Source organism: Aquila chrysaetos, chromosome Z (genome assembly GCF_900496995.4).
Source record: "Aquila chrysaetos chrysaetos chromosome Z, bAquChr1.4, whole genome shotgun sequence".
Lineage (NCBI taxonomy): Eukaryota > Metazoa > Chordata > Aves > Accipitriformes > Accipitridae > Aquila > Aquila chrysaetos.
Window position 1 is genome coordinate 27,820,828 of NC_044030.1, and position 15,606 is coordinate 27,836,433.

General features: G+C 36.7%; 1 protein-coding gene across 9 annotated transcripts in view; it reads right to left on the minus strand.

The window, feature by feature from the left end:
* PAM (peptidylglycine alpha-amidating monooxygenase) overlaps positions 1–15,606 on the minus strand; it is an 83,019-nt gene that overhangs the window by 60,485 nt on the left and 6,928 nt on the right. For all 9 annotated transcript variants that reach the window (XM_030003940.1, XM_030003939.1, XM_030003938.1 and 6 more), the window contains exons 3-4: positions 11,114–11,171; positions 4,315–4,402 (exon numbers count right to left, since the gene is read on the minus strand). In XM_030003940.1, coding sequence (XP_029859800.1) covers positions 4,315–4,402; positions 11,114–11,171 — 146 coding nt within the window. The remainder of the gene's footprint in view (positions 1–4,314; positions 4,403–11,113; positions 11,172–15,606) is intronic.

The following is a 15,606-nucleotide window of genomic DNA, read 5'->3' on the forward strand; positions in this document are numbered from 1 at the left end:
CCTGGACCAGAAGCAAAATATTTCACTATGTCAGCAAGCCCAGTATTTGGGTATCCTTTTAGGATATTTGCATTGTTTAGGAAAAAATAATTTTTTACATTTCTTTCTCTATTACACTATACTCCTTAATTCTGACCAAGACTTGTGAAAAAAGATAACTGAGGTGATTGAGTAAGAAAAAAGATAATTTTTCGTTCTTGAGCTGAATGGTGCAGAACATTCTGCGGCAGTGACAATGGTAAGAAACTATACTCAGGAATACATATCTTTATATTGTTCCCACTCTCTCCTAAGCAGTGAAATACAAGTATTTCACTGAACCAGTCTTGACATCTTTTGCAACCTTTACTGAACTACTGATGTCAAAAGCTTCCAAAACCATGCTCTCCTGCTAACAGAAGCAGCTAGTCTGACAGAGGAATTACTGGGTGGTGATCTACAACCTGTACTTAACACATTTGTTTAGATTAGGTAAGTATTTAAAGTTGCCCAGCCTGATCCCAAAATAAAGGCCATGACTATGAATCATCTCATTCACGGGAGCTCATTTCAGTGTCAGGTTTGACATAGCATAAGACCTGTCTTGCTAGGGACTCAGAAGTTCTGAGTAATTCAACATCTTCTTTTAAATCATTCAAGTGTGTTCTTGATTATCTTTGGAGAATCTGAACTTCTGATGAATCGGCTCAGGCATGTTACTTCGATTTCAGCAGTTTATCAGGTCAGGCAAAACTTCTTGTCATAGTGGCTGAACTGCTTTTAGGGCTAATTATGAACAAGAAACAAAAGCAGCTACACCTTTTTTTGGTGCACTGAACAAAACCTGAGCAAACGAGCCTTGGGAGCCTACTTCATTTCTGTGGAAAGGCCTGGGTATTTCAAGAAGGGAGAAACACCTGTGCACCCCTTTAGCATTTGTTCAGATAAAGATTCTAGCATGTTGCAGTGAATGTGTCACGGCAGCACCAGCACAGGTCCCACACCGTTAGACAGTCCTTCAGAAGCCAGGGGCATTTGCATGAATAGCATCACGTCACCAGAAAAGCCAGCAGGCCAGAGTGGCAACACAGATTTTGGCTCAGCACTTGCTATGGCCACAGGGCAGCTAATACAGAGTTTTCTGGATGCTGTATCTTCCCCTCTCCCATTCATCCACACTGAAAACTGGCCTGAATAAAACTTCAAGCCTCAGGGAAATGAAATTTGTCCTTGCATTCCGAATGCTCGTAAAGCACTATTTTTTCCATAATACACCTAATCCACATCATGATGGTATGAAAAATAGCTCTTGACTTGGTATTTTTAACGTTCTTGCAACTGATTACAAACCATCTAACTAAAGTTGCCCAGAATTTTGATGAAGAAACTACAATAAAGCAAAAAATCAATGTAGTATGCCTTAATTGAATAAAAACTGGCTATGTCAAAATGTTGACCATGTAAACAATAAGGGAAGGAACCTTGCTAAACAAGTCTTTTGGTGGTGTCCTCAAATATCAGTTCTCAACCAACCATTCTTTCCCCTAGTAGATGGAAGAGCAAGTGAAGTCATCACTTAATAGTCTGCAGGTAACAAAAAGAATAACAAATAACAAATAACAAAACAAAATAAAAACAAAACCCAAAGATGTTTCATCATTAATACACAGTCACCAGAATTACTTTAACAAAATTAGTTCTAATGGCTCGAAGCCTCTAGCGAATTTAAACTAGTAGGAAAATGCTTTTAAACTATACGTACTTTCTGCAATGACTTACAAAATGTGCAACAGTTTCTACACATCTGGACATTTAATCGAACATATTTACAACACATTTATATACACACATATATATGTATACACACATATATATGTCTATACACATATATACTACACTAATTATATACACACACAGATACATAGTAAACAGGCATTTATACAAGCTTATGTGTCAAACAGGCACAAATGCATCTGTCTAAAGCCTGTTCTATGTAGAGCAGACGTGATCGTCTTTCTAGCCTTGCAGATAGCCACGGGCGGAGCAAGATGAAATGCTGCAAACCATTGCAACAACAGGGATGTGAAATGATGAGACACTGAATGAAGAGTTTTTATTTTAAGAATGTAAAGCAAATACTAGACCTCAGAAACTACACATGAAAAAAAAGCAAGATTTAATCAAAACCTGCATATGAAAAATCAGAAATATCAGATTTAAATACAACACTAATGTATTGGGTTTGGCTGTGATGGAGTTAATTTTCCTTATAGCAGCCCCCATAGTGCTGTGCTTTGTATTGGTAGCTAGAAAGGTGTTGATAAAACACCAGTGTTTTGGATAGTGCTGAGCAGTGCTTGCACAGCATCAAGGCTGTCTCTCCAACATTCTCTCCTCACCAGTAGGCTGGAGGTAGGCAAGATCTTGGGAGGGGACATAGCCAGGACAGCTGACCCAAACTGACCAAAGGGATATTCCATACCAAGTGACATCTGCTCAGCAATAAAAGCTAAGAGAAAGGAGGAGGAGAGGAGGGCATTCATTATTATGACTTCTGTCTTCTGGAGCAACCACTATGTGTACTGAAGCCCTACTTTTCGGCAAGTGGCTGGACATCGCCTGCTGATGGGAAGTAGAGAATAAATCTTTTGTTCTCCTTCGCTTTTGCACACAGCCTTTGCTTTCACTTTATTAAACTACCTTTATCTTGACCCATGAGTTTTTTTCCATCTTATTTTCTTTCCTCCCTGCCCTGCTGAGGAGGGGAGTGATAGAGCAGCTTGGTGGGCACCTGGCATCCAGCCAAGGTCAACCCACCACAACTAATTACATGCTTCATCATTTGACAGCTACCTGATGAGTTTTCTGCTGGGCAATCGTTCTTCTCCAGGAAGTGAGATTACAATTTACATTCTCCAGCTCAAACGACCTGAACCCTAGTCTCAAACCTAGGACTTGAGTCTGATTCAGCTTTGAAGAACTTTATGACTTTCCAGCTTTTGAGCCATCTCTTTGTATTTGAAAGCTTAGGAACTAAACATTTCACCTACATCTTCAGAACATCAGCTAGGTGTGACTTAAGCATCAACTTGTGACTTCATCTCAATGCAAGCACCTGATCAATCTATAACAATATAATTCCTTCATATACGGATTATTTCAAGGCTCTAATAAAACTACTGCCTGACATATGAAAACAAAATGTACTACAAGTACCATCTACTCAGTTTTAAACAGGACACTCAAGATGTAAACTGGTTTTAACAGGCCACAATGGGAACAGTTTTATGTTGGCATATTTTTCCCATTAAACTATTAAAAAAATATATTCTAACATATAAGATACAATAAAAAGAACACAGAAAAGCTGTCTGCTGGGAAAAGAAATCAATAGAAATTCTGTGCTTTCACAGTTTTACTTTTATCTGAACTTTTTAAGCACCTGCTTTTCTTGCAAGACAAGATTACAACATTTTCAGTATTAGAACTGTTGGTTGATAGGTAGAAGGGAGATAAAAATTCTGATGAAAGTTTGTTGTATGTTTAAAATATTAATCAAATCATCACCCAAAAACATGCAGAGATTATTCCAAATAATAAATTCATATTTTTAGTGGAAAATATATTATACTATGCTATTAGCTCTAAATTCCAGCTCTAGTTACCTTTTTGGTAAATACTTAAAACATAAATAGTGATTACACAACTCTGTCGGAAAATCTGTATTAAAATTGTTCCACATATCAGAATAAGTCATATAAGCTTTGCAGTGTCAGCAAAACTACCTTACCTGTTCTCTCTTGAAAACCTGGAGAAAACTTGCAAAATTACTGACAGACCATTAATTTCCATCCACCTTCACATTCTCTTCACTTTGGCTCCCCACACCTGTTTTAGTGGCATTGAGAGCTTCCCTCTGCCCTTACTGCTTAGGCATTTTGTAGGGCAACTCAACTACCAAACCAGTTGACTCAGAGAATCTTCTTCAGCTTACCCTTACAATACTTCTTCATACACAGAAAAGCAGCCAACTATAGAGGAAGCCTAGATTTCTTGGTACCCAATGGCACCCTGCTCACTATAGCTCCTGTTTCTGCCTCGGAGACAGTCAATTAGTCATGGAGAATCAGAAAACAGATCTTTTTCTCCACCTTACAGAGGAGTTAGTTAAAAAAAATAAACACTTTAAGTGTAGAAAGACTGGAATGTTATACATTTCTTCTTCCTTACAAATTTTTCTACTTTTCCAATAAATTAAGACACTGGAAAAGGTTTATGTAGAAGCAATTAAAAAGAAAAGTTAGTACAATAACAAAAGCAAGTTGCAACTCTTACCAGTAATTTTCGGTAGAAGAGGGTTCATTACATCCAAAAAGTAACATGTGATGGACAGTGTCCATGCTGGCATGAGGCTTAAAGTCAACTGAAAAACAAAATGATAAAACAAATAAGCTATCCTTACTCTCACCATTAGTTACATCAGCAAGAGCATTTTGTTCCATTTTTTCTCTGCGATACTAGGAACATGGCATGTACAACCCCACTCATTTATTTACCTTCTGCATTCCACTTACAAGCTTTACTTAAATTCCCATTCAACAGTCTGTCTCCCAGGCTAAAACACTGTACCTCACATAGTCATTAAGAAAAAGAAATTCCAAGTTCCCACTGAAAACTGCTGTGTTTTCCCCCGAAAGTTAAATATGACACTCAGTAAAAATATCCATGTATCCCAAACCACAAAATTTTACTGTAACCAGTCTAATTTCAATCTAGATTCAAAATTTGCACTTGTGATTTAGTAATACTTTTCTACTTCTTCATCAAAAATACAAACAGTAAGTTACAGTTAAGAGTAACTAATATCTTATGTGTTAGTGATATCTTCTTCCAGTATTCCACCTGGAATTTTTGCTGCATCTTTCTTGGGACAACAGTTCCAAGATGGGATTATGATTTATTCTCACTAATAATGTCAAACCCTTGGAAGGTTTTTAAACCTTATCCTACAGCACAAATTCCAAAACAGTGGAATCAGTCCTGCCCTTACATGTACATAGACACTGAGGAACCTTCAAGGAAGTGTCTTTTAGCTCTTTTAAGAGTCTTAACATGGGCAAATCGTGAAGCTGCAAACCACTGAAACACTATTCTGCTCCCAAAGTTTGTGGATTTATGTGCAGACTGAACTCAGTATTTTAACACGCTGCTGAAGCAGCGTTCCTGAAGTGAATCATTATGTGGATTACTGACCCAGTTTTATGAGGGAAAAAAAGCTAATCAAATAGCTTCTAACCCTATTTTTGGAGCTGAGGCCTGTTGTGAAAAGTGAGGAAAACCAGCCAAAAGTTAAGGCATGCGAGTCAAATTCTAGCTTGAAGACGTAAGGCATGAAGTCAGATTTTAAGGAAATGAGCACGCCAGAGATGAGGGCTTGATTTGGGAAGTAAGAGATGCATGCACATGCCCTGGGTGGGTACACTGAGCACCACGTATGAATTCAGAACTGCTAAACTTGCCATCATGATTAAAGTCTAAAGACTACACAACACCTTTTTTTTTTTCCTACAAGCAAATTATACTAATTTCATAGCTAAAAATCTAATTTGCGCTACAGAAAGACCTTCTGTTTTGATGGTTTTATCCATAACATTTAGTGAAATTATGGTTAACTCTTACATGGGACAGACAATGTGTCATTTTATATGGACTTCCTACCTTAGTTTTCAGGTGTTTCAGGTGTTTTAAGCTGCTGCTACCAATTTAAGCGAGAGATTAAATTTCTGAAGGAGTTTATAAGTAGTTCACAGATGTGAAATCTAATGAAGTTTATTGTCGAACTTGATACCTGTACAAAACATACTGTAAATAACACCTAGAAGGGCAGCCTTCAATAAAGGTAAAATTAAAAGTTAGTGCATGGACGGGACCAAGGGCAACCAAGTTGGTGAGGGGCCTGGAGCACAAGTCTTATGAGGAGCGGCTGAGGGAACTGGGGCTGTTTAGTCTGGAGAAGAGGAGGCTGAGGGGAGACCTTATCGCTCTCTACAACTACCTGAAGGGGGCTTGTAGTGAGGTGGGTGCTGGTCTCTTCTGTCAGGTGGCTGGAGATAGGACAAGAGGAAATGGCCTCAAGTTGAGGCAAGGGAGGTTTAGGTTAGATATCAGGAAAAATTTCTTTACTGAGAGGGTTGTTAAACATTTGAATGGGCTACCCAGGGAAGTGGTTGAGTCACCATCCCTGGAGATATTCAAAAAGCGAGTGGACAGGGTACTTAAGGACATGGTTTAGTGGGCATGGTTAATGGTTGGACTCAATGATCTTGAAGGTCTTTTCCAACCTAAATGATTCTATGATTCTATGATTGTATTATAAAACTTATTACAAATAGCTTACTAAATACTACTCTTACTAGTAGAAAATGATGCACCACAGTTAACAAACCGAAATCAGATTTCTGCGTAAGCCACTTGTATACACTATTTTAGCTCACATATCTCATCACTGTTTCTGAAGGAAGAGTTGAAAAACCTCTCAGTCTGTCTGTGAGCTCAAGAGAGCTTTGTACAGTCAGTTACTCTGTTCCTGTATGGTTATTTTCTTAGCACCACACTAAGGCTTATACCCTTCCAAACAGAAGGTCAAAAAAAAGCCATTTAAAAAATCCTATGTGTAAAAGCCATACAAATTAGCATAAAATTCAAGCCAAATGCAGTACCTGTCACTACCAAAGGCTTAAGAAATATCAAACAAAAGCCTTATATTCCTAGTTGAGAGCCTCCACATTTTACAATAATGAACAGAAAATTACTCAATAGTTAAATACTTTTTATGCATGGAGGAGTGCTACAAAATGATTACTAAAATAACAGTTAACAGTTTTGGTGTATATATACTAAATCTGAATAAAGTCTGACTTACTTTCTTGACCAAGTACTACTTTGAATTATGAACTCCAGGAAAAACAGGAGTGAAGAGAACATGACATCAGTTTAATCTTAACAGTTTCTAGTTAAGGTATGTACTTAAAAAATTAATTTCAAAGGTGTTCATCTTTACAAATAACAACTCAATATAAAGTTGATATTCTTTTTTTTTTAAAAAAAATTGCTGTCTTCCCTATAATGGAATTAACTTTAAAGAAATTTATCAACATATCAGTGTCCACATTTTGGCAGATTAGGGAGACATTAGAGGCCTTCAACACAGTGAAGTCATCATTACTTGACAATAGGAAGTTTATATATGCCATACTAGAGTAACAAACCCACAGTGTCTCAGATTCATGTATGGACAAAGAGTAATAAATCGTCTAATTACTTCAACTTGTGTTGCTAAATGTAATAGGCTCTATCTCATTTCTACAGCACAATCTGACAGGGACTTACCATGAGTCAGTAAGAAAAAGACACATTTATTTACTAGTCACCCATGTGAATGAATGTAAGAAGCTGAAGATGACAGTTAAATTTTTTGGCCAAGTGGCTTCCTGTCAGACTCAATTCTTATAAGTGTCTGTAGAGCACCCTTTAGCTATCACTACAGCTCAGTAATCAAAAAATGATTTTTACCAATGCCTGCACCATTAGACTCAATCTAGTTTCTGGTTTAGCTACTTATTGATAAACATTAATCAAACATGAGGTGGAAGAAGAAAACTGCAATATGTTTTTAAAATGCAACTGGAATGATACTTTCTTGAAAAATTACATATTAATCTCACTCATTAATATCTTTTACATATTAATCTCACAGCCATTTCATTTCACAGAATCAAAAGGTATGTTCCTAACATTAACCTAAATGTAAACCAACCCACCCCACAAACAAACAAACATTTGCCTCCCCCCAGTTTGTCAGCATTTATAGCCCTTTGAGACAGAAAAACAACTGTTTCAAACAGAAATCTCAGCCTTGACAGTCTGACGCTCCACTAAAGTGTATCACACAGAAAACTAACTGCATCTGCAAAAATACATAGATGCACCCCTGAAAAAGACCTCTAGGGCAAACTTGCTCTACTCCTCCTTCTAGTTGGTAACATTTCATAAGTAAGTTTCATCAGTTCCTTCTTTTGATAACGTCTGAGAACTGACTCTGATCAAGTTGGTAAATTCTGGTACAGTATCCTTCCAGCTTTGCACTATGAAGTTATACCCATTGTCCCTGTGCAAGCTGGACCATCTACTGGTTTTAAATTTTGAGGGGAAAAGCAAAGCTGAAGTCTGAATTCAAAGTCCTCAAATATAAAATCAATAACAAATATTGAAAAAAGTTACAGAAAATATTTTCTCCTTACTAAAAATGTAGTACTGCCCACACACAATGCTAAAAAGGAAGCTCTCGCTTCCAAGGCCCTTATATTTTACCGGTATGCAAAAAACCTATCCTGCTACAGGTTCTATAAACAGAACCTTCTCTTCCACACGGTCTTGGAGGAGGGAAGAAAATGGGGTAAAAAATAGGAAAACAAAGTAAAAAAGGAATAAACAAGTGATTCTTGGTCAAAGTGTAAGGACACTTGATCATAAAAGTGTCTTTTTAAAGTGTAAAAGGAAAAAAAACCCAACAACACAAAAAAGAGAAGGCATTTAATTGACAGCATTATATGCAAATAAAATGAACTAGAGGCAGAACATGTAGCTTCTGGTTTCAGCTTTATCATTGCACTGTCTCAGAAACCCAGGTTATTGTTTTAATTCTGTGTAATCACATCTCTTCATGTTGAAGCTCTTCAGAACACAGTCTTCTCAATACATCACTGAACAATAACCCAGAGTGACAGTTCGTATGTTAGTTTTTAGATACCTCTATCACAAAGTAAAACAGTAATTAATGAAAGTTAATTACACCATTTATTTGCAATGCAATGCATGCAGATTCTGCGTAAACCATAAAAATGTAGACACTATCGTTTTAAAAAGAAGTATTTCATTCTCTGTGTGTCAATCTACTATGCTTATTTAAGCAACACAAAATACACACATGCACATAAGTTATTAGCTTCACAACAATAAATGGTATTAAGAAGTATTTAAGGAAAAACTCCATTAAGCATCTCATTTCTTAAGATGATGATATCTATTGTAAAAATCTCTTTCCTGAGAAGAAGATTTAATTTGCTATCCAAATATTTCATAAGATAGGTCAGTTTGCATTCCTTCTATTCTCTACAATTGGATATGTTTGAGTCTACTCAGACTTGTCAGTAGACAAGGCACTTCAGGACATGGTTTAGTGGGCATGGTTGATGGTTGGACTTGATGATCTTGAAGGTCTTTTCCAACCTAAATGATTCTATGATTCTACTCTTCCAATAATTAGGTAACTTTTGTTGATTGTGAAGACTCCAATCTGACAAATCTTTTCCACTGAAAACACTTTCCAGTGACTTTACTGAAGTGAGAAGGAACTGATCACATGCTTAAGATTGACCACATGCCTATCCATTTTAGTGGAAGGGACCAAAGAGAAAAAAACAAAAGCAAGCAATTTTGTTTTATTTTCAAGGCATCCAGATACAAGAGGTTGTAAGCAATGCTATCATGGGAAAACTTCATGTTCACAGAACAAGACTTTTTTTTAAATTTGCTCACCAAGTTCCTCTTGCTCTTCAAAGCTCCACCTGACAACTAGAATGGTTTCTTTGTCCAGACCTTATTCTGCTTTGTAATCACATGTACTCAAGCACAGTGATCACTGGAAAGGTGAACAAATCCTATAAAAATCTTGTGAAGACCATGTAAACACCGAAAACCTAAAAGTTTCTCAGTCTTTGGAGAAAAAAATGGGTTGTCTTGCATGATTCACATTGAGACTTTGCATAAATATCACTTTTAAGCAAATTCTTTTTGTAGGTCCTTTCAAACATATACACCACTGAAAGAAGTTTATGTAGCTTTAACACATGTAAACACCAAAGTAGAGAACTAAATGTGCAGCAATCTAAGAATTGAACTACACAATTTTGCAACTCAGTGAAGCACTATATAAAAATTGCTTATGCAGCAGGTTAGTATTATGCCTTTCTATATTTCACCTGAAAGCAGAAGAGTCTATTGCACACACTGCACAGCAAGTATAGTTTATCAGAGAATGAACACCTCCCTTTTATGCTCATTTTTCTTTCTGGGGTCAAACTCACAGCCAACATGTGAGGTCAGGTTCTGACTTCTTTACAAAACAGATATACAAAGAAAGCACTGAAGAAAATTTACTCAATTTTTGTAGTTGCTATAATACAACATGAAAATCTAACCAGAATACTCTATTTCTGAAGGATTTCCACAAGGAAATCCACGTAGAACAAGAGTCTTATAATACACTACAATAAAATCTACATAGGATTCCCACCATATTTATTTTAAGTGCCGATATCCTAAAATGCAACAAAAGAGTAAGGGAAGAAAAATATAGAGGTTTTAACTTCTAATTGTTTTCTTTTATTTCTGTTTATAGCATGTTCTGATAGTGAAACTATCTTCAGCCAAACCAACAAGCCTTCTCTCTACCTGAACAACTGTATGTTCACAAGCAGGGCAAAATAAAAAGTATCTCAAAGACTTTCTGAACAGATGGTGTTGTTTTGCTGATCTATATGATCTCAGCGTTTGTACACTATTACAGTATTTCCTTCTATTTGTCTGCCATCTTATTCATGCCACAACATTAAAAAAAAAAAAAAAAAAAAAAAAGGAGGTGAGAGGTTTTGGTTGGTTTCGGTTTTTTCGCCCACATAAGTAAAATCTTACTGCGGCCAACACTGACTGTAAGTACAAAGGATTTACAGCCTGTACCAGCAGGTGAATAAACAGTCTGCTCAGTAGAGCAGAATTAAGTATCCAGCCAGAGACAGAAAGCCAATACTTTACAAATGGGACTCCTTGGTACTGACTGCCAGAGGCATCTGCATGCAGCTCCCTAACTACTATTACTCATGAATCTCTCCAGATACAGTTTGTTCTCTTGAGTCTAAGTAGCTCTCTCTCATTTGTTTCTGCATTAGACATGATGAATGCATTTTGGAAACTCTGACAGCCAAAGATTAAGTCAATATGAGTCAAAGGAAAAAAAGAAAATGCTGAGGTTCTTCAAAATGGCTTGCTTAGGTTCTTCCAGTCAACCAATACTCACCTACATAGGCTTCATCATCCACCGGCAGGGGTACTGACATGCAGAGGTAGGTATCAGACTATTAAAAGACAAAAGAACAGAAATTACCTTTAAATTGGGAATATTCAGAATGAAAAGAATAGAAACAAAGCACCAAAATTCTCTACACTTTCTGAAGATCAATGTGAGAATGCTGAATAAACTAATATATAAAAATTACATACTTATAAGCCTTAGCACTGAATTTATTTGCAGTGGTTAACAAACACTGTCCCCTCCCTGTCCACTAAAAATCTGAAGGGTTAACAGTGCCCTCCCAATGTCCAAATAAACAGCATGAATCAATGAGTGTGCTACATAAAGTGAAAAGAATTATTCAGCTTCTGATTCACTGTGTCCTTGGTATGCACTACTTTCTTAGTACTTATAAACTTACTATAATCTAAGAATTAATGGCACTTGAGTGGTGGGAGAGGTGCTGATCTCATCCCTCTGGTGACCAGCGGTAGGACACGAGGAGATGGAATGAAGCTGCATCACGGGAAGTTCAGGTTGGACATTAGGAAATGGTTCTTCACTGAGAGGGTGGTCAGTCACTGGAACAGGCTCCCCAGGGAATTGGTCAAGGCACCAAGCCTGTCAGAGTTTAAGTAGGGTCTGGACAACATTCTTAGTCATATGGTTTAGTTTTAGGTAGTCCTGCAAGGAGCAGGGAGTTGGACTCCATGGGTCCCTTCCAACTCAAGATATTCTGAAGCTAAATAGATTTCTACCTATAGCAGTATTACACCCCATTCCAAGATTTATATAACTAGACCACAAGGTGTAAAAATGCTGTGCCATTGTAGCAGCAATCATAGAAATACATTTATTTTTGATTCATGCACCTAATTCTATTATGAACAATGAAAATATTCTTCCCTGGGCATTCTAACAAACATCACATATCCCTTAAAACAAAGAAAAAGAACAGAATCAATTAAAAAACAAACAATTCGATACGTGATTTTCTTGCTTAAGCACTGTAAAGGACTGCCATTTTCCTGGAGCAATTGAATGAACAATCTGCGTAAGATACAGTGTAAGGGGCACTCCAGGCAGAAAACTTATCAGTAATGCCCTCTCCATGATGCTACAGTGGCCTTTGCTCCCTAAAAGACTTTTGGTTTGAGTTTAAACGCTCAGCATGTAAGCCTTGAAAGTATTGCTGGATTAAAATATGAACACAGTAAACTCAGAGCAATGGCCACAAACAAAATCCAGGTTTTCCATCTACAAGAACTTGGACTATAAAACAAAGTCCTTGAGAACAATATGGCAATCCTATTGAAAGGAAGGCTCTTACTTTGTACATCAAAAAAAGTCAGTAAATCATTGGAACAGCACAAAATTACATGTGAACTACGCAAACAAAAAATGGAATCGGTCTCATCTTTGTCATCTAGATGAAGGACAGGTCCTACAAAAGCACCATCTATGAAAACACCACCTGCTTTACTGAGATATTTGGCCAAAGATGATGTAGGATATCTAGATTACTATTCTAAGAAATAAATTCATTGCCATGGTTTATCTACATGTAACAGAGATTAGGCTATAAGGTCAGCAATGCAGCTATTAGGTTGATAGCTACATGATTAACTATTTAAAACCTTTTTTTTTGCAACTTTAAAGACTGTTTGAGAAATATGTCAGCTACTGGAATTTCACTACACCCATGAACTCAAAATCTGACAGGACTTTCATAAGGACTATACTAAACAAATGAAGATGAAATTCCTGCTATGAAAAAATTCAAACCTAATTTAAAAGAAGACACTGCAAATAGGTATAAACAATTAAATGAAATTGAGAAGGAAGGACAGGTACAATAGTGATAACAATATGTGATTAGACAAAGCAGTGACGTGCACAGGTAAGAAACCATTTTTGGTGTTTTTGCTAGAAGATGGGAGGGGTGAACAGAGGTCAGCTGATACAACTGATGTGAATGCCTTTGTGTACTCTAGTTATATGCATTTACAGAATGAACATACTAAAGCCTTCTAGAAATAGAAAAGGAAATATTCTACCTTTTCTATTTAACCTGGGTTCAGAAGTATTTTTTAAAAAAACCTCCATTTAGAACCTTATACCCAAATGCCAAGCTTTGAAAGTCAATGGCAGCAATTCCCAGTGTAGTAGAAATTAAACAGTAGATTCTTTGTCTTTAAACACAAATTGATTTTAGAAACAGTGTGGACTAAAAATAAGGATGACACATATTTTATGAAAGTATGATTTACCCAATTAAGAATTAAAATAGTTAAGAACAGAGTATTAGGACTTATCATGGATGCAATGGCTAAGATTTTATAACTTGTGTCATAACATCTACAAAGATTATTAGAAGTCTAGGTGTACTATTACTTTTGGCTCTTTTTTTAATCAAAGACTGTTAACTGGAAATTATAGACGTATTAAAACGGTAGTGTGCTACTCATTATCTGAGCTGTTGCAGAACTCAGTTGTGCCTCTCTGTCTCAGTGGTATAATACATCTACAAGTAGCAACTGTCCTGGTTAAACATCTTTCTTCCATGTTCTTTGTCATCTCTCTTCAATACTGATGTACTTTACATTGTATATTTTAGAGACATGCTCCTAGGTAATCTGATGTGCCTTTATGATTTTAATCCTAAAAAAGAGCAAAGTTTTTTTTAAGAGAAAAAAAAACAAATTAAAAATTTGCAAGACCCACTGCTTTGAAGAAGAAACGGGGGGGTGGGGAGGGGTGGGGACAGGGAGACGAAAGGGAACATTCAAAGTTTTTTATTTTTCATTTGTTTGTTATTGTTTGTATTGCCTTACATTAGCCACTTCAGATTGTCCCCCAAAGTAATCTGAAGGACTTCATTTCATTAACGAGAGATCCTGGCCAGCAGTTACTCTAACATGACAAGCCTATAGATGATCCGTACAGGTAAAGCATTGAATTGTTAAAATTCCATACTACTCACAGTGTAGTCTCATATCCCTTACCCCTTCCTACTGTTCCACCCTACTACCCACATTGTTTTTAAAGAATTTATCTCCTCTTCTTCCCTATCAAAATGTATTTTTCAAAAGCAGAGAAACCAGGAAACAAACCCACAAAATTACCCTAACTACAACCTTTTTCAAAATGCTTCCAATAACTTCTTAAAAGGAAAGAAGCACATTTAAAAAAAAAAAAAAATCAAGATTGTCTCTGGGTTAAAATTTATTTCACAAATTCATGACATAAAGAACTATCACTATCTATTAAATAAGATAGTCCGGACTAAAAATCCAAGCCAGCATCCTCTCATTATTACTGTAAAGAGGGAGGGTATGTTCTAATCTTTGCATTACTACTCTCCTATCCTACCTTTTATGGTCTTTCTGTAAATAACTCCTATGAGGTATAGTCAGAGAAGAGATTGCTTGGCCAAATGGATAATGCAGTCAATCAATGTGGTCATTCTGAAGTCTTTACCATTACTGGCATGAAAACTCATCCTGGCATAATCACAAAGGTTTTAAATTTTGTTTCTGATGTACAAGCCAGGTTGTATTTAGCTAATAAGATAAAATGATCAAATGAAAAAACAGCTATTGGATTCAACAAAACAGATTCTGGTGGCTTATCTCCAGTTGTCAATGTTCCTGACTTCAAACACAAGAAGAGTAGGAACATCCTGACACTAAAGCATTACAAAAGGCACGCTGCAGAATCCACAGTAATTCTGTCCTGTTTTCTCTACCTCACCACAAGCAGGTCTGTGAGCATGAGGGTGCATATTTGATCCATATTCAGAAGAAAATGATTACGTAGACTTCATCTTGTGTAAGAAACAAGCAGGGAGAAAAAAAAGTGAGATCGCTCCACTAGGCTCAACCCCATCAATTCAGATGTTTCCAAAAAAAGTGAAAAGACAAGACTGATAGAACTTTAGATGTGCAACAGGCTGCCTTTTGAAAGCATACTGGGGAGGGGGGAAGAGAAAAGCCCCACACTTTTCCCTCCCATGCCCTGCCCCCTCTCCCCTTTTTCTTTAAAGGAAGAATCTTTGTTATTAATAAGGGCCATTACTGACTAAAAATTGCATCACGTCTCATAAATCTCTGGTATCGATATTCACTGTGCCAGGGTCCAGGTTCATGTAAGTAACTAAACTGTACTTTTTACAGAATTTCACCCTAAGTTATTACTGAGGAATTACCCCAAGTAATTCACACAAATTTCTCCAGAGTTAGAGCAAGTTTTGGGGGATCTTAGGTCATGATCTCAACTTGGTTGTCATAGCAACAGTAAAGAAAGAGGTGCCAGTAATTTATGGGTATCCAAATGATCAAATTTCCTTCTCATTTTATGTATTTTTATCTTGTATGGTATACCCAAGCAAACTGGAGATGAGAAGGGAAATTTTAACCAATGCATTCAAACTGAGAAACTAAAGTTATTGAATATGCAGGTATTACAAGTCACTGCTGACCTGCTAGTAGAAGCTCAAG